Raw genomic sequence first — 21,976 nt, forward strand, 5'->3', positions numbered from 1 at the left:
CGAAACGCCGTTACTTGAAACGGTCATTTCTCCTAAACCGTGCATCGGAATCGAACAAACTACATATCAAAACGAAGCTCGTAACACGAACTATCTAAACATGGCAATGGTCATAATCTAGCAGGGGGTTCTCGGGTCCTAATGTTATGCACAAAAACAGTCTAAAGAAAATCGGACGTTACGACGGCTATGTTTACGCGATTTCCCAATTTAAAACCATTCAAAACCAACCCAATTCAACCTCAAATCAAACATACAACCAACATCCATCCTTATCACATCATATCAGCCCCAACAAATTCAATTTTAACATTCATACTTATGCCTAAGCTTGAATTTAACTATACTACATTCTTTTAACCAAAACAACAAGATTTACCATTCCATTTCAATACCATTTCAATCCCAAACTCTAAATCACAAACATTAAGCTACAATATCACCCTACTAATCAAAATCATCTTATAATACATAGGAATCTAGGGTTTGGAGATGATATACCTTCCTTGAAGTGGTGGGAGGAGCTAGGAAGCCTTAAGAAGCTTTGAGAAGTCTTAGGAATGCTTGGATCTTCAAGGAAATCAAGAAAATTTCAAGTTAAAAACTTGAAAACACTATTCATTGTCTTCTTCTTTGATTAAATGAAGAAGATTGAGAAGGAATTGATGGCTTAAACTCATGATATAGCCCTAACTAAGCATAAAGATGATTAGGGAATTAACTCACCAATTTAGGAAGCTTGGATCTTTGATTTTGAAATTCCTTGCCTTTAAAATGTTAAAAAGCCGAGAGCATGAAGAACAATGCCTTGGTTTCTTTTTTTTTGATGAAAGTGATTTGCTTGGCTTGGTTGATTGGTTTTGTGTTTGATTTAGTTAATTACCATGTTGCCCTTGATTTTGTGTGGTTAAAAAGCCACCACATCTCCTTCCTTCCCATGTCATGTGGTGATGTCATCCTTCCCTCCTTGTCCTCTTCTCATTGGTTGGGTGACATCACTCTCTCTAATCCCTTTGATTAACTTCCTAATTGTTTACCTAATGACCGCTGATCTGTTATACGGTTCGCTTAACTTTCGTTCTCGTTTATCGTTTGAAGGATCATACCCGGGATCTTATTACTTAGGTTCCCTTAACCTTTCTCAATACATTATATTCCTTTTTATAATCCTCTATTATAATCCTTTAATTTAAATCCTTTTTATCCTGCTACCTTATACTCAATTCTTTCCGTATCTGGTGGATTTCCGGGAAAAACCAAAGTGTTTGAATTTGGATTCTGACGATCTTTACATACACTTATATCCCATATAAAGTACTAATAAAATCTCAGAATATCCATATCAGAACCCCTATATAGTGTGGCATGAAAAGTTTTCTCATTCAGCAAAAACACTATTCATAAGGGTTTCAAAATTTCCAAAAATTGGGGTTATTACAGTAATTATGCCATCACTATCAGTTTTGTTTCTGAACACCCACTTTTTACCAACAACAGATCTGTTATTTGGTCTTGGCACTAGGGTTCAGACTTTGTTTCTTTCAAATTCATTTAACTCTTCCTGCATTGCTTGCACCCAATCAGCATCTTGAAGAGCTTCTTCCACTTTCTTAGATTCAGTCTGAGAGAAAAAAGAGTGATAAAGACATTCATTTGATGTAGTTGTTCTAGTTTTGACACCTGCATCAGGATTTCCAATAATTAAGTCAGGTGTATGTGCTTTAGTCCACTTCCTTGCAGATGGAAGATTTTCTCTAGAACTGGATGCTCCCCCATGATCCATGTTGTCTTCATCAACATTTTCTGATGCTCCCCCTGAAATTATGCTCTCTGAATTAGATTCTTCCGAATTTGAGTTTCCAGAAATATCAGTACTTGAGTTTCCAGAATTATCAGAACTTGGCCCATTAGAACTTGATGAATCAGAACTTGAAGAGCCTGTTGTAGGTTCTGATGCTTCTTGAAATGTGGTTATATCTTCAGTATGCTCCCCCTGCACAGGTGCATCTCCCTTTAACGTAGTCACCACAGTTTCAATAACATCAGAGTTTAATCCATCATAGTTTATGGTATCAGGATTTAGACTATCAGGATTTAAACTGTCAGGATTTAGACTGTTAGGATTTAGACTATCAGGATTTAGACTGTCAGGATTTACAGTATCAGAATTTAAAACTTCATTCTCAAATCTCAGCTGATCATGATCATTGAAATCTTCAAGTCCTGTAATCTTCTTATCATCAAAAGAGACATTGATAGATTCCATGACAACCCTTGTTCTTAAATTGTAGACTCTGAAGGCTTTTGTGGAAAGTGGATATCCAACAAAAATTCCTTCATCAGCTTTTAGATCAAATTTGGATAACTGTTCAGGATGAGTCTTAAGAACAAAACACTTGCATCCAAATACATGAAAATACTTCAGATTTGACTTCTTTTTCTTCACCATCTCATATGGTGTTTTTCCATGCTTATTAATGAGTGTTGCATTCTGAGTAAAACAAGCAGTCTGCACAACTTCAACCCAAAAGTAGGTTGGCAACTTTGCTTCATCAAGCATAGTTCGTGCAGCTTCAATAAGAGTTCTATTCTTTCTTTCAATAACTCCATTTTGCTGTGGAGTTTCAGGAGCAGAAAAATCCTGCTTGATTCCATGGTCTTTGCAGAACTCTTCCATGATCAAATTCTTGAACTCAGTGCCCTTATCACTTCTTATGATCTTCACAGAATCTTTGACCAATTTATCCAGTTGCTTGACATGATCAATCAAAATAGATATAGTTTCACTTTTTGTGTGCAAGAAATACACCCATGTGTATCTGGTGAACTCATCCACTATGACCATAACATATTTCTTTTTTGCAATAGACATGACATTCACTGGACCAAATAGATCAACATGTAGTAGGTGATAAGGCTCAAGAATTGATGATTCAGTTTTGCTCTTGTAAGAAGATTTTCTTTATTTTGCCTTCTGACATGAATCTCAAAGGCCATCAGGAGCAAATACTGATGTTGGCAAACCTCTCACAAGATCTTTCTTGACTAGTTCATTTATATTGTTGAAATTTAAATGAGGGAGTTTCTTGTACCAACCCCAGCTTTCTTCAATTGGTGCTCTACTTAACAGACAAATTACAGAACCATCAGTACTTGTTGAAAGCATGGCTTCATCAAAGTTACCATGTCTGTATCCTTTCAGAACAACTTTGTCTGTAGATTTGCTTACAACTTCACAGTGTTCTTCAAAGAAATCCACATGATAACCTTTGTCACAGATTTGACTAAAACTCAGCAGATTGTGTTTAAGTCCTGAGACCAGAGCTACTTTTTCAATGATGACATTCCCCAGATTGATATTGCCATATCCCAAGGTTTTTCCCATGTTGCCATCTCCATAAGAAACACTTGGGCCAGCTTTCTCCACAAAGTCTGATAGCAGGGCTTTATTTCCAGTCATATGTCCTGAACATCCACTGTCCAGAACTAGGATGTTTTTCCTGTTGCCCTGCAATCACAAAGACCATTAATGATTAGTTTTAAGGACCCAGACTTGCTTGGATCCTTTGGCCTTATTAAGTTTGTTAACATTCGCAGCGGATTTAGCATCATAGTTTATGTTAACATTTTTCTTATCAGCATTTACACTATCAGACTTTGTATCAGAACTTACACTAGAAGGAACAATGCTAACTTTCTTTAAAGAAAGTTTTATTTGATAATAATCATAGTACAAACTATGATATTCCTTACAAGTATAAATGGAATGCCATAAACTACCACAATGAAAATAAGTATTTTGTGGCCTATATCTAACAGACTGACTCTTAACTCCTGACTTTGAAGGTAGGGAGTTATGATCTTATTTTTCCTGCAAAAAGAAGCCAGATGGTTAGAATTTCCATAGTTATGACATGTTTTTCTAGAAGCATTAGGAACAGGCTTATAATCATTACTTTTATTCACACCTTCCTTTCCATTCCTATTTTTCCTAGGTGGATTTACCTTGTTTACATTCTTAACATCTTTCAGCTTATGCTTATGCTGCTTCTTTGTCATTAAGCCTATGTTAACTTCAGTTGGCTTATCCTGTTTTGGTTTGTCAGAAGTTAACTTCTCTTTAACTTCTGATTTATCAATATCAGACTTTACAGCTACAAACTTAACAGGATTTACCTTAGGCTTTTGTTTAACAACTACAGACTCAATTTCTACAGTTCCCTTATCATTCTTATCATCTCCATAACCTAAGCCCTCTTTCCAGTTTCCACTACTTAACAAATTCTGAGTTATTCTGCCAGAGTTAGTCCAAGTCCTGGTAATCTCTTTTTCCTTTTCTAACTCAGTTTTTAGAAATTCATTTATTTTAAGTATTTCATCCCTAACATAAAAGGCATCATCTCTATCTTTCTGAGTTTGATGGAACATGACTAACTCTTTTTCTAAATAATCATTCCTCTTCTTATAAGCAAGATTTTCAGAAGTTAATCTTTCACATGTTAAAGTTTGATCTCTATAACTAATGAACATGGTTTTAAGATATCTTCTCAACTCATTAATATCATCAGTATGAAAGGCATAAGTAGTTTGAGGTACCTTTAAGTCAGCAGTATCAGAACTGCTATCAGCATTTGCCATCAAGGCATAGTTCACCTTACTTTCAGAATCTGAAGTATCTGTCCAACTTTTCTTCTTTGTGACAAGAGCCTTGCCTTTGTCACTCTTCACTTTCTTGCAATCAGGAGATATGTGGCCTTTCTCACCACAGTTGTAGCATTTGACATTTGTGTAATCTCCTCTGTCAGACTTTCCTCCTTTGCCTTCAGATTTTCTGTAACTCTTATTATCAGAACTTGCACCTTTCCTGAAAAACTTCTTTCCTTTTCTGAATTTTCTGTATGCAATCCTTGTGATTCCTTTCACCATAAGAGCACACAGCTTCATCTTCTCTTCATCAGGATCCATCTCAGGTAAGCTTTCAGTTTCAGAGTCATCATCAGTATCAGAACTTGATGATTCAGTATCAGACTTTGTGATGAGAGCTTTTCCCTTGCCTTTCCTTGAGGTAGCTACTTTGGGGGATCCCTCCTCAGCCTTAAGAGCAATTATCCTTGACTTTCTTCCTTTTCTCTTGTTTCTTTGTTCCATCTCAAGTTCATGAGTCTTGAGCATCCCATAAATTTCATCAAGAGTTGTTTCTTCAAGATTATAGTTGTCTCTTATAGTGGTGGCCTTCAAATCCCAACTTTCAGGAAGTGCTAACAGGAATTTAAGATTTGAATCCTCAAGATCATATTCCTTGTCAACTAGTGACAAATCATTCAGGAGTTTGACAAATCTGTCATATAAACCAGTTAATGACTCATCAGGCTTTTAGTCAAAGTGTTCATACTCTTGAGTGAGTATTGTCTTCCTGTTCTTCTTAATTGATTCGGTTCCCTGGAATCTTGTCTCCAAAGCATCTCGAATCTCCTTTGCAGTCTTGCAGTTGATTACCCTGTTTGACATTACATTATCAATAGCATTATGCAGCAAGTGTCGTACCTTAGCATCCTTAGCAATTGATGAGATATCTTCAGCAGTATAATCACTCTTCTCCTTTGGTACAGACTTTGCTGGTTCACCTGCAACTACAACAGAGAGTCTGGTTGGCTTGTGTGGTCCTTCATTGATTATGTCAAGGTATTCTGGATCAGTAGCTTCCAGAAACATAGACATCCTCACCTTCCATATGGAATATTCAGATGGTTTCAGTATGGGACCTCTAATAGTCTCATATCGACTATGGATTTGAGTCTTTGGAGGTTCTTCAGTTTTGGTGGGCTTAGTTGGAGTTTGTTCTTCTTCAGACATGATTATTTTCGGATCTTAAACTGTTTGTGTGTTAACAGATCTGCTCTGATACCACTTGTTAGGTCACACACACTGTAGAAGGGGGTTGAATACAGTGTTTATCACAATCAAATCGAATTAAAGAACACAAGTAACAGAAAACAAACTTTATTAAACTCTGTTACAATATGGAACTGTCCTCTCTCAGTGATGAACAAATTATCACGAGAGCTGCTAGGGTTACAATAAATAATAACTTCGATTATGATAACACATATAGTGTAAACCCTATGTCTGTGTTTATATACTATACAATTACAAGATAATCTCTAATTGATATGGAATATAATTCTGCTTCCTAAAATATATCAACTAGTTATCTTTTCTTCCAAGTATTCTATTCTTCATAGAATTCCTTCTTCATGCATATCTCTTCTTGCGTTTGTCTTGATCTTCTTTCCTTTCAATCAGTCGCCTTCCTTATCTGAAAGTCTCCTTAAGTCCTGATATTATCTCCTGATAAATATCTCCTGATAACTTAAGTTCTGACAACTTAAGTTCTGACTTCAGTATAAGTGCTGATTTCCAGTTAAGTACTGATTTATCCTGTTTAAGTAAGATCTGAAAACTAAACACAAATCATATTAGACATGACATTATCAAATATATCTAACATCAACTATCCACCTCAAATTTCCAGGCCTTAAATAACCAAATTCAGAATATTTAGCAACTGCCTTTAATATGTCCTGTACCATGACTGAGCATGATTTTTGACTACTCAAAATCTCTATACCCTCACCCTTGCCACAACCATACTTATCCCTTAACCACACATTCCAAGCCACCTTTCTCTCAGCTTGCCATTTAAACCACCATTTACAAAGTAGCACTGAGTTTCTATGCTGCAAAGAACTTAAGCCTAAACCACCATGTTTCTTTGATTTGCAAATTGAATTCCAAGCTATGAGATGAATCTTTTTGCATTTATCTCCTTTATCCTCTGTCGAATTTCACCAGAAAAAATACCTCCTAATTTTTTCCAGCTGATTGTAAATTCCCACTGGAACTTTATGTAAGACAAACCAGTATACTGGAAGACTGTCTAAAGTTGATTTAACTAAAGACAGTCTTCCAGCTTGATTCAAGCTATCTCTCTTCCAGTTGGCTAATTTTCTCCTGAATTTCTCCACTAAAGGCTTCCAAAAGATTGCCTTTCTAGAACTAATACCAATTTGATTTCCCAAATATACCAAAGGCCAGGTTCCTACCTTGCAACCCAACCTCACTGCAAAATACTCCAACTCTTTTTCTGTAATGTGAGAAGAATAGATATTGCTTTTTTAAAATTGATTTTTAGGCCAGAAAGCGATTGGAAGCACTGAAGTACTCTTTTGATTCCCAAAATTGACTTCTCATTACCCTAAGAAAAACTATGGTATCATCAGCATACTGCAAGTGAGATTACCCTCCTTTCCCATCTATAAATCCTCAATGAGACCTCTTTCACTTGCTTTGCATAACATTTTGCTTAAAACCTCTCCTGCTAGATTAAAGATCATAGGAGAAAGAGGATCCCCTTGCCTAATTCCATTTGACATGTTGAACTCCCTAGTAGGTGAACCATTGACCAAAACACATAATATAATTACCTTAAAAAAATCCTCCATCAACTTAATCCATCTACTCCCCAATCCTAAACATTTCAAAGTTTTGAACAAGAAACTCCAACTTATAGAATCAAAAGCCTTCTCAAAATCCAGCTTTAATATCAATCCCCAGCTTTTGGAAGACTTCATAGAATGGAAAACCTCATTAACTATAAAGATGCTTTCAGTAGCCTGTCTACCCTTTACAAAACCAAATTGATTCACCCCTACCAACTTATCATACACTGAATTTAGCCTATTTTCCAGCACCTTAGCTAATAGTTTGGAAACACTATTTATTAGACTTATAGGTCTGAAATCATTCAGCTTAGTTGGCACCTTAACCTTTGGTACCAAAGCTATGAATGAGGAGTTAAAACCTTTAGGAAGTACTCCAGTAGTAGCAAACAACTTAAACCCTTCCAAAACCTTATCCCTCAAGAAAGACCAAAACTCCTTGATATATTTCATATTAAAGCCATCTGGACCTGGAGCTTTATCATTGCTAAATGACTTAAGTGCATTTTCTAACTCCTCCAAGCAGAAATCCATTTCTAAGCAAATCACTTCCTTATCACTTAATCTTTTGTCTATTAAAGACCTCAATTCAAAACACTCCAACTTTCTTGAGTTAAACATATTTCTAAAATACTTGTAGAAAGCAAATCTAACCTCTTTTGAGCCAGACAAAACATTCCCTTCCACTAATATTTTATCAATTCTATTCCTGCATCTCCTTCTCTGTATCACTTTATGAAAAAAATTTGAATTTTTGTCTCCTTGCAGGTTCCACTGTATTCTTGATTTCTGCCTTAGCATAGAATCATTTTTCTTGTAACTTTCAGCCAATTCCAATTAACATTGAACAACTTCCTTCCCCCAACATGATTTCTATCAAGATATTCCAATCTATTCTCCAACTCTTCAATCTTAACATCCAACTTATCCTTAGATCCTTTCCACCATTGTTTCAATCCCATTTTAAATTTCTTCAGCATGACTTGAAAATTTTCTTGTAAACCAGATTCTTTACCTTGCTTCCAAAAATTCTCCATTTCCACCCTAGCACCTACATCAGATAACCACCAATTGAATGCCTTAAAAGGCATTGGATCCTTTGTATATTTACTAACATACAACAATATGGGCCTATGATCCGAAATCATCCTGTTAAGTGCAAAAACTTCCCAGCAATCAATAGCAAACTAATTATCATTCACCAAGAATCTATCTAACTTACTACACCTACCAAAAGGACAAAAACAAGTATAATTCTCATTAACCATCCCGATTTCACACAAATTATTACTCCTAATGAAAGCCTTAAATCCTTGCACATCCAGCCTTCTATATGTACAATTCACACTCTCACTCTCATCCATAATAATATTGAAATCTCCAACTACACATACCAATTCATTTCCTACAATTACTAAAATCTCTGAGATCACATCTCACAACTTTCTTTTACCTTTTAGATTTAAAGGACCATAAACATTGACCACATGAAAAATGTCATTTGTCAGTCTGTATTTAAACTGAACCCATTTCCAGGTTCTGCCTGAAGCCAGACCTAAATATTGAAAACACAAACTATCCCACGCCATAATCAACCAACTTGAAAAACCATCTGAGTTCTGTATAAGCCATCCAACCTGATCATTATCCCAAATAGACTTCTCCCAAAACTTCTTCCAATCCACACATTTCGTTTCCTATAAACATAGTATATTAATCCCTCTATATCTAATCAAATCTTTAATCATTCTCCTCTTCACACTATGACACAACCCCATACAGTTCCAAGAAACTATTTTATATTCTTTACTAACATAATAACTTAATTTAACTATAAAAACCAACCCCATCTGACCAAACAAATTACAGTTCTACTTGCTGCAACTGCTCTGCAATCTTATTAAGGACAACATCTCTATCTCCTAATACTGATAATCCCATGTACTCAGCACATTCTATTATTTCCCTAGCTGCTTCTTTTCTAGTCTTCTCCATGTTTTCTGGACAAACTTCCAGAATGCCCCCAATCCCTAAGCAAGGATCCAACTTTTTATTTTTCCCAAGATACTTCCTACAACCTAAATTAAAACCAGCTTTCAAATCAAAAGGAATACTGAACTTTTTACATTTCCTTTTATGTCTACCAACACCTTTAACCTTAAGCTTAACAATACCATTACACAGAGAGCCTTGAGAATTGACAACTGAAACATCAGACTCAATACTATCACATATCTCAATTAAATATTTCTTCTCATCTGAATTCAACTCATTAAGAGAATCCTTACTAGATGACAAGAAATTCAATCTAACAACTTCTACTGCCTTCTTACCATTTGCCAAATCCAAATACCCCTCCTTAAAAACCCTATCCACATCCAAATCCACTCCCTTCTTACATAGCTCCTGCTTCTCTGGAACAACTAAGCTTCCCTCTGTGTAACATATATTCCCATTACTTACTACTAATGAATTAGATTCCTCAACCTTACTAGAATCTACTTCCTTTACTACATTCAATTCTTTAACTTTTGAGTCGACTCCACCATCCTCCTTCCTAACTGTTGATGTCATCTCACCACCAGTAACACTCATTGGGTCCACTTTATTTATCAACTTATCCAAATCTGAGATTTCGACAAACTTAATTGGATAAATCTTTTCATTTACTAAGATATTCATAGACTCTTCAATCTTTTCCCTCTTCTCAGTAAATATGCAAACAATTGGATTAAAAAATTCACTTTCATTATCCTTCTAATAAGACCAACTGATCCAATCTCCCATCCATCTCGTATAGCCCTTCAAATTTTCTTCCAGCCATACATTCATTGAAAGCCCATAGGTTTGCAACCAAACTGTCCTAGGATCAATTAAATCTTTGTCAACAAAGTTTCTAAGACTACCAAACCATTTATCAAAAATCCCATCTACATACTCCTCACAACCATTCTCACCCATGTTGGCTAGAAAAAACTTTCTAGAGGTCAATCCCAATATATTGATCTGATTTATTCCTTCAGCTCGAAGCTTACTTTGCAAAGAACTCGTTGATTCATCAATTTTGGAAAGAGCTACTTTGGTATCATAAAGACCATCATCTACATCTTTGTCTACCACAACTTCAATGTATTCAAACATCTCTACTCCCAATTCATTCTCTTTCACTTTCTCTTTCTTATCACTCTTATTTTCAACATTCAATTCCACCACATTCTTCTTGATATTACTAACCTCTTCCCTAACCCCTTTCTGCTTGTTCGTAGCCCAACTAACATTATATAATCTACTACCTCCTCTTTCTTGTCCCCTATCAGCTTTCTTTTCATTAAGACTCATTCTTATACTAGAGCCTAATCCCCCATTTTTCTTAGCATTGAGAATAATTATACCAGCCTCCCATTCCGAAGTCATCTTGACAAAACCAAATCTTTTACCCTTTCTATCCCTTTTTTTGGGAAAAATTATATCCAATATAATAACCGTACCCTTGAAGTAATTCCAAATCTCCCTAGCTTTACACTCTTCCGAAATGCTATATAAAAAAATCGTAAATCCTGAGTCTGATCTTGCTCTCCCCAATTTCTTCTTCCTCTGCACCACCTGCCACTCCCCGTCATCCACTATAAACTTGTTATTTTCAGGTCTTGCTTCCTCATTTTGTAATGCTTGAACATAATTCTTAGTTGACCCCTTTACATTCTGAGCTTTCCCTGAATCCCTTCTTATCACTTTCCATTCCAATCCTCCCCTCGCTCTCAAGCTTCTCCTATGGATCTGATTTAGAGCTTCCGTTACTGCTTGCTTATCTCCTTCGAAAAAGTTTTTGCTTGTCTCTTTGTCCAAAATATCCTTATGTGCCCAAACAAAATCCTTAAAAATCCACTCTCCATCATCTTCATTAACCTTTCTGCTTGCTTCAACATGAATCTCCCTCCTAGATGTCTTTGATTCGCCTTCCTGAAACCCTCCATTTTGAATTTTCTTCCCGTTATTAGCACTCACAGAGCCATTGACCTTCGAGAGAGAAGCTATAGTAAACAGTTGATTACCAAATCGTAATACTCGAACATTATCATTTGTAAATATAGTATACAAGTACTAATTTAGTTTGTTAGTCAAGACGTTGAAATTGTTAAAGTAGAAGTAGAGGGGTGTATAGAGATATATTGTGAAATTAAAGATTTAGTACAGTTAATAGCTGTAAATCTATTAAGCACACAGAGATTTTTTCTAAGATTAATTTATATCATGTTAAGAGTAAAAACTCATTTGTTATTAAAGTGTTGCGATAGCGTGTCTAAGCAAATATTTAATATTATTACAATACAGAATTTCATTTTTGTTACAATCACTAAAGATAACCCTTCCAATGGTTTGGTAATGTAATTGTTTGGTAACAATAAGGTACTTGGTTGTTTTTTTTAAATAAAGGTAATTGGTTGTTAACATTCTTTTTTTAATATTAAAGTTAATTTTTTATACAATTTTATTTGTCTAATTAAAAAAAATTAATTAGTCAATTATGGAATGATAATCATCGCGTGCGTCATGCATTTAGGATTGCAACATTAATTAATCAATATATATATTTTTTTAAAAATTTATCTGTTTTACAATTTTGTTAACTAATATTCCTATGTATTTAAGTATTATTTTTATTTATAAAATAAGTTTAATTTAATATATTTTATCATGTTTTATCTAAATAAAATAATTATTAGTCAAATGAGGAATTGATGACGTTCGTGTTATATATCCCCCTCTCAAGATGAAAACAATAGGGATCAATACAAGTATGACCTTTTAATCTAGACAACGAAATTGAGTTTAATGCTTTAAATTTTTTTCCGAAGAAAGCTATATGTAAAACTTAGTTTTAATATAAGACGTGTTTTTTTTGGCCCCATTCATTATTATAGAATGGTACAGTTAAAAAAGATAAACCAGCGATAAAAAAATGATGTTTAAGAAATCCTCTTTAATCTTGGTTATTCGGTATAATGAAAAATCTTTTTTGTCAATTGCTCACTAATAATAAGACAGAAACATATTGGATTGATTTTTGTTCAAATTGTTATTATTTTTTAAAAATATTTTTAATAATATTGGAAGGTTTAGAAATTATTACTAATAATTAAAAATTTCAAATTAATTCATAGAGTGTAATCGGATTTAAAAATAAATAAATAAATACTTTCTTGTTATATATTTAAGAAATGTACAAGTAGCTTTCAGAATTTTTTTGTATAGGTAATTAAATCTGAAACATAAAAATCAATTATCCTTCCCTTCCACCCAATTATTTACATTGAGAGATGGGGCTCGACACATATTTTTAAAAATAAATTATGAAACTATATTTTAGAAATATCATAACTAGGTGTAGCCTTTTACTACTCCAATAAGTTTAGATTTAACTATAAAATTTATTGTTTATCTTCATGTTCGAGTGGTCGAAGCTAAGTATTTTTTTTTCTTTTAATTTTTCTTATAGTCAAGTATTCTTGCAAAATAATGACACAATTTTTAAAAAAATATTGTATTTTTAAAAAATCCCTTATATTTATAATTATAACTTCTATCTTTTTCAAAAATAATAAAGAAGTAAACAGTTGATTACCAAATCGTAATACTCGAGTATTATCATTTGTAACGATAGTATACAAGTATTAATTTAGTTTGTTAGTAGGACGTTAAAATTGAAAAAGTAGAAGTATAAGTGTGTATAGAAATATAGTGTGAAATTAAAGATTTAGGTCGTGAATCTATTAAACACGCCGAAATTTTTCCTAAGATTAATTTATATTATATTAAGAGTAAAAACTCATTTGTTGTTAAAGTGTTGTTATAGGGTGTCTAAGCAAATCTTCATTATTATTACAGTATCTGATTTCTTTTTTTTTATAATCACTGAAGATAACCCTTTTAATAATTTTAATTTTTCGTACTAATAAGTTGCACACATATTTTGCACTAAAAGTTCAAGGTTTTATTATTTAATTTAAATAAATAATTATCATATTTTTTTAAAAAGTAGTTTTTGATACTGTGGTATGAGTAATATAGTTCTAAAATTAAGATTTTTTTAAAATTATAAAAAAAATGAATATTTGTTTTACTTCAAAATTTTGGTCAACCACCAATACGGCGATACGAGTTGTTGTTGTCGCGGAGTGAGTGTGGAGGGAGTCTTCTATAAATCATCGCATCTTCTTGTTGACTTGTTGACGAGGAAAGCATGATAATGGGTCGACTGTATGTTTTGAATGTTAGTTTTGTACTAATACTCGTACTAATCTTGGAGGGTTTTCAAGAATCTTCACTGGTACAAGTCCAAGCACGCCCTTTACTTTCTTCTTCATCTCGCCCTCACCCTGCTGATGCTGCCCCTTTTGCTCGTTGGCTTGTTTCTCACTCTTCTTGGGGTGTTCTCAAGTATGCATCCTCTCTCTCTCTCTCTCTCTCTCTCTCTCAACTTCATATATTTTTTTTTATACTTGTTGATGCAATCAATATATATTTGTAGGTTCTTGACTTTTAAATTCAATCAAAGATCAAATTTTTATTCTTGGTATCCTGTTTTTTTTGTATATTAAGTGCCTGTTCTTTGTCATCAATGGATACAGTTTCTTCTTTATATGTTTGTGTATTACAAATGAGTTATTATGTTTGCGTTTGTTTTCTTACAGTTTTTTTTATCAGTTTGGTACATCGCTGTTTAGAAATAGATGTTGGCGTTTATCAATTATATTCATTATTATGAATTATTTATATATACCAGGTAGAATGTGTTAATTGATTTACCTAACACTCTCTAAGAATGAGATAGAGAATTTTTAGTCTTCTATTGATATGTATCTGTATTAAAAGCTGAAAGAAATGAGATCCGGTGTGGATAATTATTACATTAGGAGTCGGGCAGTTTAGTGACTTGAGAGAAATAATTTGTTTTCCCTTTCACCATGAAACACGGATAGACCAGGACTAGCATGACTTGTCAGATGGAAGACTTTCATTGTGTTTTGAAGTTTCTAACAGGAATTAAAGATAGTTCTTTTGAAATTAGAATGCAGTAATATCTTATATGCCATAAGTTGCATGGCTTGTTTGTTTCTAACACCAATTAGGTAAGGAACAAAGTTCAATACTTTTAGACTATAAAACTTTTTGAAATAAACATAAAGAAACAAAGTAAAAATTAATTTAGTTCTAGCCATAGGAACAAATGCCTCTAAAATGTGAGTTACTGAATAATGTTCAGTATTCCCGTATCCTTGATAATTTGCAGAGGCAAATAATAAAAAGGGGTCACAGCTGAAGTTCAATTGCACCTGTGCTGCCTACACGAATCACAGTCCTATTTTGCTTTACAAATATAGAGCGTAATCCAACATGTAACTTGATTGTTCATGGTGATGAAACTAATCTGGTTGTATTTACTTATGCAGCACCATTGCAGATGATTTGGGAGGTGCGCCTTTTGGGTAAGTTTGGCATAATGTACTTTATTATATATAGTCAGTTATTTTGCAGTGGTAAGTTCTGGATTAGATGTCCCGGTTTGCTCTCTTTAGAGTTTGAGTTCCCAATCTACCCCTTTCTGGTTCAATGTTCCGAAACTACCTTACTTCTTTTATTTGTAATAACATTTTGCAGTAAAATTTTATTTTTCTTTATTAGTGTTATTAATTGATTGGTTTACTCTATAATTACTGTGTAAAAACAGATAAAGAAAGTTTATCTAAATATTAATAAAAAAATATAAGTATGTTAAACATTAAAAGTCTTTTATCGTATATACAACTTTGATGTAAATAAATAACATAACAACTTATTCATAAAAATTTCAGTTTTTACTTAGTTATACATTTATACTATAACATTTTTTATATATTAATATATGTACAGATTAGTTATATTTTCTTTTGTGACAAAAAATATAATCATTATAGCAAAAAACTTGAAACAAATTTAAAACTTCGGACTTTGGAGAATCTATAAAGAAGAGAGAACAAGGTTGTGTTAGAAAATAAGAACAAAAAAAACAATTCAAACAGTAAAAAGAGGGTAACTCTGGAATGATTTTAATAAAACTAGGTTGTTTGGAAAAGCCAAACACAAACGAGGTTAAGTCGAGAGTGGTGTTGATTACATGCATGATGCATCTAAGTCTGTCATCTGATTCAGAAGGATAATATAATTTGTACAATCTCAATATAAGATTAATTACAAATTACAATAAAGTTAAATATTGATCATAATTTAGCAATATTGTTAAAATAGAACATCGCAACTTGTACACCCTCTATATAGCATAATACATCATCATACTCAATGCTAAGCGTTTTACTGGCGATGGATGGCTCAGTAGAGGTTGCGATTGTGCAATTAAATTTAGCTAGTTAAAATATGTTACCACTTTTTACGTGTTTCTAATCTGATATTGATTCCCCACTAAACACAGGAATGTAGTTTCTTTTAGTGATGGACAACCTGATAGTGGAAGTGGCATCCCGTACTTCTACTTAACTACCCTTGATCCAACAGCAAGTTATGCTTTAAAAGACCAGAGATCATCTTTTACTATAAGTGAATATAATATTGGAACCTGTGGCAAAAAGGATCCTGAAAACCCCAGTTGTGCAAAAATTACACTTACAGGAAAGGTAATGTTGAAGATTTAATTGTTCTATATAATTATCTACAGGAACCACCTTTGAGCTATGTTTAAGCTGTGCTAGTAGGCCGAAATATCCATGGATTTCAAAAATTCCTCTCCAAGTTCTAGAATTCAACCGTTTGACATTTTAACTGTCACGAGAACTAGTTACATATGTGCATGTTGACATATCTTTGATGCTAGTTTACTTTTAAAAAAAAAGGCATATTTATCTCGTTTTTGTTTCGCGTATTATATGCTTGTTTCCTTCAGAAGTCAGAGCAATTTACATGTTTTCTAATGTTGAAGGAGTTGTTGGTTCTCATGGCTGAGTTTTTGCGAATAGATTTTTGAAAACTAAAACTAATATGCCTTTTGACATGAAGAATTAGAAGTCAGTATAGGTAGAAACTGGTATAATTAGTGTTTAGTTCTAGAAGAGGATTGATAAAAGAATTTGATGTATCTGCAGAACTTTAATAAAGAGAAAATAGCAATTTTTTGATTATATAGCTTTTAACATCTACAAATATGCTGACCAGTTGAATGTGCTGGATTATAAATCCAAGGAAGCCGAATATGCTCAGAGTGCCCTGTTCTCAAAACATCCTGAGATGGAAGGTGTGTGTCTATATATATATATATATATATATATATATATATATCAAATCCTATTACTGATATCAGTCGTTTTTTTGTTCGCTAATGTATTCCTTTCCACTTTTTATATTACAGTTTTTTTTCTGACTTATCTAATTTTGATGGTTTACAGACTGGCCCCAGGGTCACAATTTCCAGATTTATAAGCTTGATATTGAAAATATATTCCTGATCAATTGGTTTGGTGGTCCGAAACCTCTAACACCGGACGAGTATCTCCATACTTCATTGTAAGGAGCTCAAAATTTCATATTTAATAAACTATAGACGTCTATCTTTGAAATTCATACAGCTAATGTGGTTAATATAAGGGCATCGCATCTTCAACCCAACACCAAAACACTATGATGGTGTAAGTTTTACACCATTATAGTGAAAAACCAACTCCAACCCAATACTATGATGGTGTAAATTTTACACCAAATGAATGGTGTTACACCAAATTGGGTGTCATATATCCATTTGGTCTAAGTTTTACACCAAATTTGATGTCTTTTATTATTCCCTGTATACCCTCATATTTATTAACAAAAGACATTTAATCCTTTTATCACATTTATATTCCTAAGTCTTTGGAGTCGTTTGGCACCTCGATGTCGACTCATCACATCCTGGGGTTGAAGAAGGTCCTGTTCCATATTCAAATAGCGGAGATTCACGAAGAAGACGTTTAAACGAATTTTGTCAGCATTAAAAAAAATACACTTCCTAAGAAAACAATTACCCTATTAAAAAGAGTTAGAAGACATGTTTTAAAGACAAAAGGTTATGTTTTAATGTAATGGGTCAGAGTTGGTTTTGTGGTTAGTGTAATTTTTACACCAAAATAGTGTAAATGTGACATCATTTTAGTGAAATGGGTTGGAGATGGTCTAAGGAACTATACAATTTCTTTTCTCTACAATATGAACTTGATTTTGGTTAATTTACTGTTTCTAACTGGAGCCTCGCATTTAATTTCCTACAGGAACAAACTCTCGTTTACAATGTGAGAACCATTCTGATATACTGTATTCCAAGGAGTTGGACAAGGCTGTACTCTATGTAAATTATATGAAAGAAATGGTATTTATGTTTCTCAGTGTTCATACCTTTGGTTCAAGATAAACCATGGGCTCATAGTGGAATTGTAAATTATCACATTTGTATTGATGTATAATCGTAAACTTTGTGCAGTCAAGTTCTAAAGATATCTGCTTTGCTTATTATTCCAATTATTACAATAATTATTCCAATACTTAATCGAACTTAAGATAGTTACTGATTATTGAAGTAGCAAATTTTCATTAAAAATATAGTATGCTTATGACCTGATTATTGTCAGTGTCCTATTATTCATCTGGATAGTAAGAACATGATTAGAGCTATGATTTGAGCCTAGAAGGTCACCGGCTCGGCTTAAGCTTGAATGTTTAATTTGAGCTTGGATTGTTTACACTAAGTTGGATCTAATTTTGCAAAACGGCTCTAGCTTAGATCAGTTATATATCTCAATATTTTATTGAGTTGAACCAAGTCGTTTGTATGAATTTAATCAAGTAGAGTTGAGTAAAAGCTTGAATTCAACGGAGTTATTGGTTAGAGACAAGGCTGGTTGAAGCTGCTCTTAGGCTCTATATTGGTTTGAGACAAGGCTGGTTGAAGCGGAAAAAGAGAAAGTGCCTAGTTTGGGTGAATGAAAGTTGTCCTTGAAGCGGCTGAGGAATCTACTTTATCTGCCGGAACCGTCGACTCGTTCACTACAGGTATGTCCTCTTACGAAAAGGTTCACCTCAATTGTAAGCATGCACTACATATTGCTATAACTTCATTTCTTAATGTATTGACACTATAATTTAATTTTGTACAATAATTTCATCTGCATGTCCGTGTTTCCCTTTAAATGTCTTTTGTATTCAAGAATTTCTTATAATACTTCTTATTCATTATTTCATCATGTTTTTTGAAAATCTAGAACAACAATTTGTTTTGGATATGTGCACCATCTGTTATGTTAAATGATTATTTGTTTCTGGCAACTGTTTCTACTGCACTTTCCAACTTCGCTACTCTGGCGGTAAGATCTCGAGCCACTACTTTGCTAGCTGGGCAAGTCTGTGTTATGCGTAATAAACCTAAAGGCAGCCCAAGACAGAATTATGTGTAACACTCAATACCTAAGAGCACATATTTGTCTAGGGTTACCAGGGGCATAATTATGCTTTCAACCACTCTTTTCTTTTCTGCGGTTGAGTACCTATAGAATCATAGCAGTATACTATCCATATATTACGTTGTAAGGTGAAAAGGTTATGTACATGTAGGCTGGAAAATTATACTTGTTTATAGGTATATATAACTATACAAGGCATGCACGTACAATAAATTATGGAGTGTGAGTATTTCTAGAGCGAACATGTAACTGGTGTAAAATAATTAGATGTAGCCAGACCCGTGCCAATTGTATCAACACCTTTCTCTGGTCAATATTATATAATGACCATATCATAATAACTAGCTTTCTTGGAGGCTTTTGTACATCTCAGCTGAAGTAAACCCGGAGTCCGGGTAACATAGCTTTGTACCTGACTAGTTACTTCATGAACCCTTTTTCCTGCTGACCTCCTCTGTAGGGGCTACCCCATGTAAAACGAGAGTCCTTCCTGCACTCTTAGACATTAAATGTGGTCCTCAATCTGCGTTCTTGTTCTTTTTAACTTTAAAATTGTGCTTCATGCATGTTATTTAGGTCTATGCTGTCCAAACCATTTCACTTATTCCTTGCATTTTTTCTCTGCCAGTGGCCGTATTTACTTGTTGCAGAGCGACACAAGATACATCCTTGTGATGCTTCTCAACAGCTCAGTCTGCCTGGGTGTTTTGCATATATTATTGGCTTTTGGTTCTACTATCTTCCGTTTAATATTCCTTTCATTATTAATGCTGTTAAAATTTTGCAACAAGATCTGTCACAAACCCACACTCTTATGTATGTGCAAATGAACTTCCTTAGTAAGCCCAAAAGAAGCTCTGATATCTAAGGAATCTTTGAATTTATTTGTTGTCTAGTGTTTTTCGAGTGATTTTTTGCTCTATGTAGTTGTAAAGTAGTATACTAGTATATAAATTACACATATATAAATGTTTGAAAGTCCCTGTAGTTTTTGTTATTCGCTAATGCTACATCCTTTTCTCAGGCATTGCAATGGTGAAATTGCTGCCGCGTGCAAGGGTCATGGATTGTCCCAGTGTTCCTACGAGAGAGAGGTAGGAAGCAGTTTGCTTACAAAATATCTTAAAAGGGAAGAGGTATAAATAAGTGAATGTCTTGAGTTCAGCGTGAAGCCAACAACATAACCCTCAAGTGAAACACGCTACAAGTTTTTGGGAGTAAGGTCACTTGAAAGAAATTTAAATACTCACACACCCAACCCATATGTCTCAACCTAGACTCAACTCTAGGCCTCTTGTTTACCAAAGGTCAGGGGAAAATATTCTTGCTCAATAGGCGCACTTCACTAAACTCTGGGGCAATTATTTGGTTCAATAGGGGACTGTAAATTCTTAAGATTCCAACTCCGCATGTAGCCATTCTGGTATGATTTATTAGTATTAAGATCTTTAAAATTCTGATTGCTTTTTTATGGGATGGCCTGCATGCTAAATTAGTCAGAATAAATGTTCAGAATTCTCTGAGATCATTAGCTTGTTCTCCTTGGGTTTCTGCAGTCTGGCATAATTTGTCCATTCCAGAGTGCTCTTCTTCTATCTGGATTGCTTTATAAAAGAAAATGAACTTCTTTTCTTCAATACCAGCCATCTTTACCCTTTTTTTAATGTGGACCACTTAATTTTCACCTTTCCATTTGTTAATGTGATTTTGCATGTAGTCTATTCCGACTTCCAACTTCTTGGAATGCCATTTTGAATGGTCAGCTTTCGGTAGTAGCAGCATAAAAAGTCAGATATCGAATCTTTTTCTTGCCATATTCTGTTATTTGTGCAACAGATATTTGAAAAAAAAAAATCATCTTCTACGTCTTGTTTGAAGCTTGCTATCAGATACGGGAATACCATCCATTGCTATATTAATTTGTATCCTATGTTTAAATTTATGTTTAGTCTCTTCTTACAATTGTTGGCATAGAGCAGTCTGGTATATTTTTTAATTTAATAAAAAGGTTATAAATATATGATTTTGTAGATCCGGAAAAGGTACACGAGAGTTGAGTGTGCATTTGTTACGCGAGACCATGTTTTGCAACGCTCATATTTGATTCCCAAAAAAATATTCTGGTTTAATTATTTTGCCGTTGACTAGTGATGTAATCCTATTTATAGTATGTAATTTTTATTTTAATTTTTTTTGTATGATTTTATTTGCCTGAAAAAGTGTATCATGGGGGAATATATTTTCTCTTGACGATGCCTCATATTTGTTCATAACTCAGTTGCTGATAATGGATAGTTAACCTGAAACACAAATTTCAGCACATAACAACAGCTACATAATAACACACAGTTGAAAACCGTGCCTACCTCGATACACAATAATAAGAGGATACATTTAAATTAGGCATTCACATTGTTACTAAAATAGTACAATAAACATCACATGACTACTTAAAAATCTGCAAGGTTGACAACATATTGATTCTCATCACTTCCTGCACTCTACACAACTTCACCCGCTTTTTCATTTTCATCTTCTCCAGCTTCACGCCAAGCCTCATGACCTTTAACATACCATGCAATTTCACTATCTTCTCTTTCAATCAGGTTGATTTCTATTTTGTCGTATTTTTTATACACTTCATCGATCTGACGGATGCGTTCATCCTCCGTGAGGGACCGATCATTGTAAGCCTTTAGAATCTTTTCTTTATCATCTCTTATCTCGGCCAAAATGTTTTGATTCACCTTCTTCTTCATCTTTCTCGCACTCTCAACTTCTTTAATTTCTTTTCCGCGACCGATACATTCCGCGATACTAAGCTGGCGCCAAATGGACTTAGATGTGCTAAAAGATGCTTTTTTTACCCTTATATATTTTATGCTTTTCAATTGCAAGTAAGGAGACATTTATAGGACATGCTAACAACTACATGACAATTGATTCGTACTGTACATCATAATAAATTTATCATACACAGTCACACACTATCTGAGTAGTCAG

The 21,976-nt window shown here is 33.9% G+C and overlaps 1 protein-coding gene across 1 annotated transcript; it reads left to right on the forward strand.

Moving 5' to 3' along the window:
- Positions 1-13,657: 13,657 nt before the first annotated feature.
- Positions 13,658-18,029, forward strand: LOC141673053 (uncharacterized). The gene is made up of 6 exons (XM_074479786.1): positions 13,658-13,937; positions 14,951-14,986; positions 15,967-16,168; positions 16,704-16,782; positions 16,934-17,051; positions 17,789-18,029. The coding sequence occupies exons 1-6, from the start codon at positions 13,741-13,743 to the stop codon at positions 17,811-17,813; spliced, it is 657 nt and encodes a 218-aa protein (XP_074335887.1). The 5' UTR covers positions 13,658-13,740; the 3' UTR covers positions 17,814-18,029.
- Positions 18,030-21,976: the final 3,947 nt, after the last annotated feature.

Source organism: Apium graveolens, chromosome 7 (assembly GCF_009905375.1).
Source record: "Apium graveolens cultivar Ventura chromosome 7, ASM990537v1, whole genome shotgun sequence".
In the NCBI taxonomy this organism is placed as follows: Eukaryota; Viridiplantae; Streptophyta; class Magnoliopsida; order Apiales; family Apiaceae; genus Apium; species Apium graveolens.

Excerpts from the sequence above, each read along its gene's own strand:
- LOC141673053 (XM_074479786.1), top strand. The coding sequence starts at position 13,741 with ATGATAATGGGTCGACTGTATGTTTTGAATGTTAGTTTTGTACTAATA. Across the intron at positions 13,938-14,950 it reads TCTTCTTGGGGTGTTCTCAA|CACCATTGCAGATGATTTGG; the intron begins GTATGCATCCTC and ends TTACTTATGCAG. Across the intron at positions 17,052-17,788 it reads GAGTATCTCCATACTTCATT|GAACAAACTCTCGTTTACAA; the intron begins GTAAGGAGCTCA and ends AATTTCCTACAG.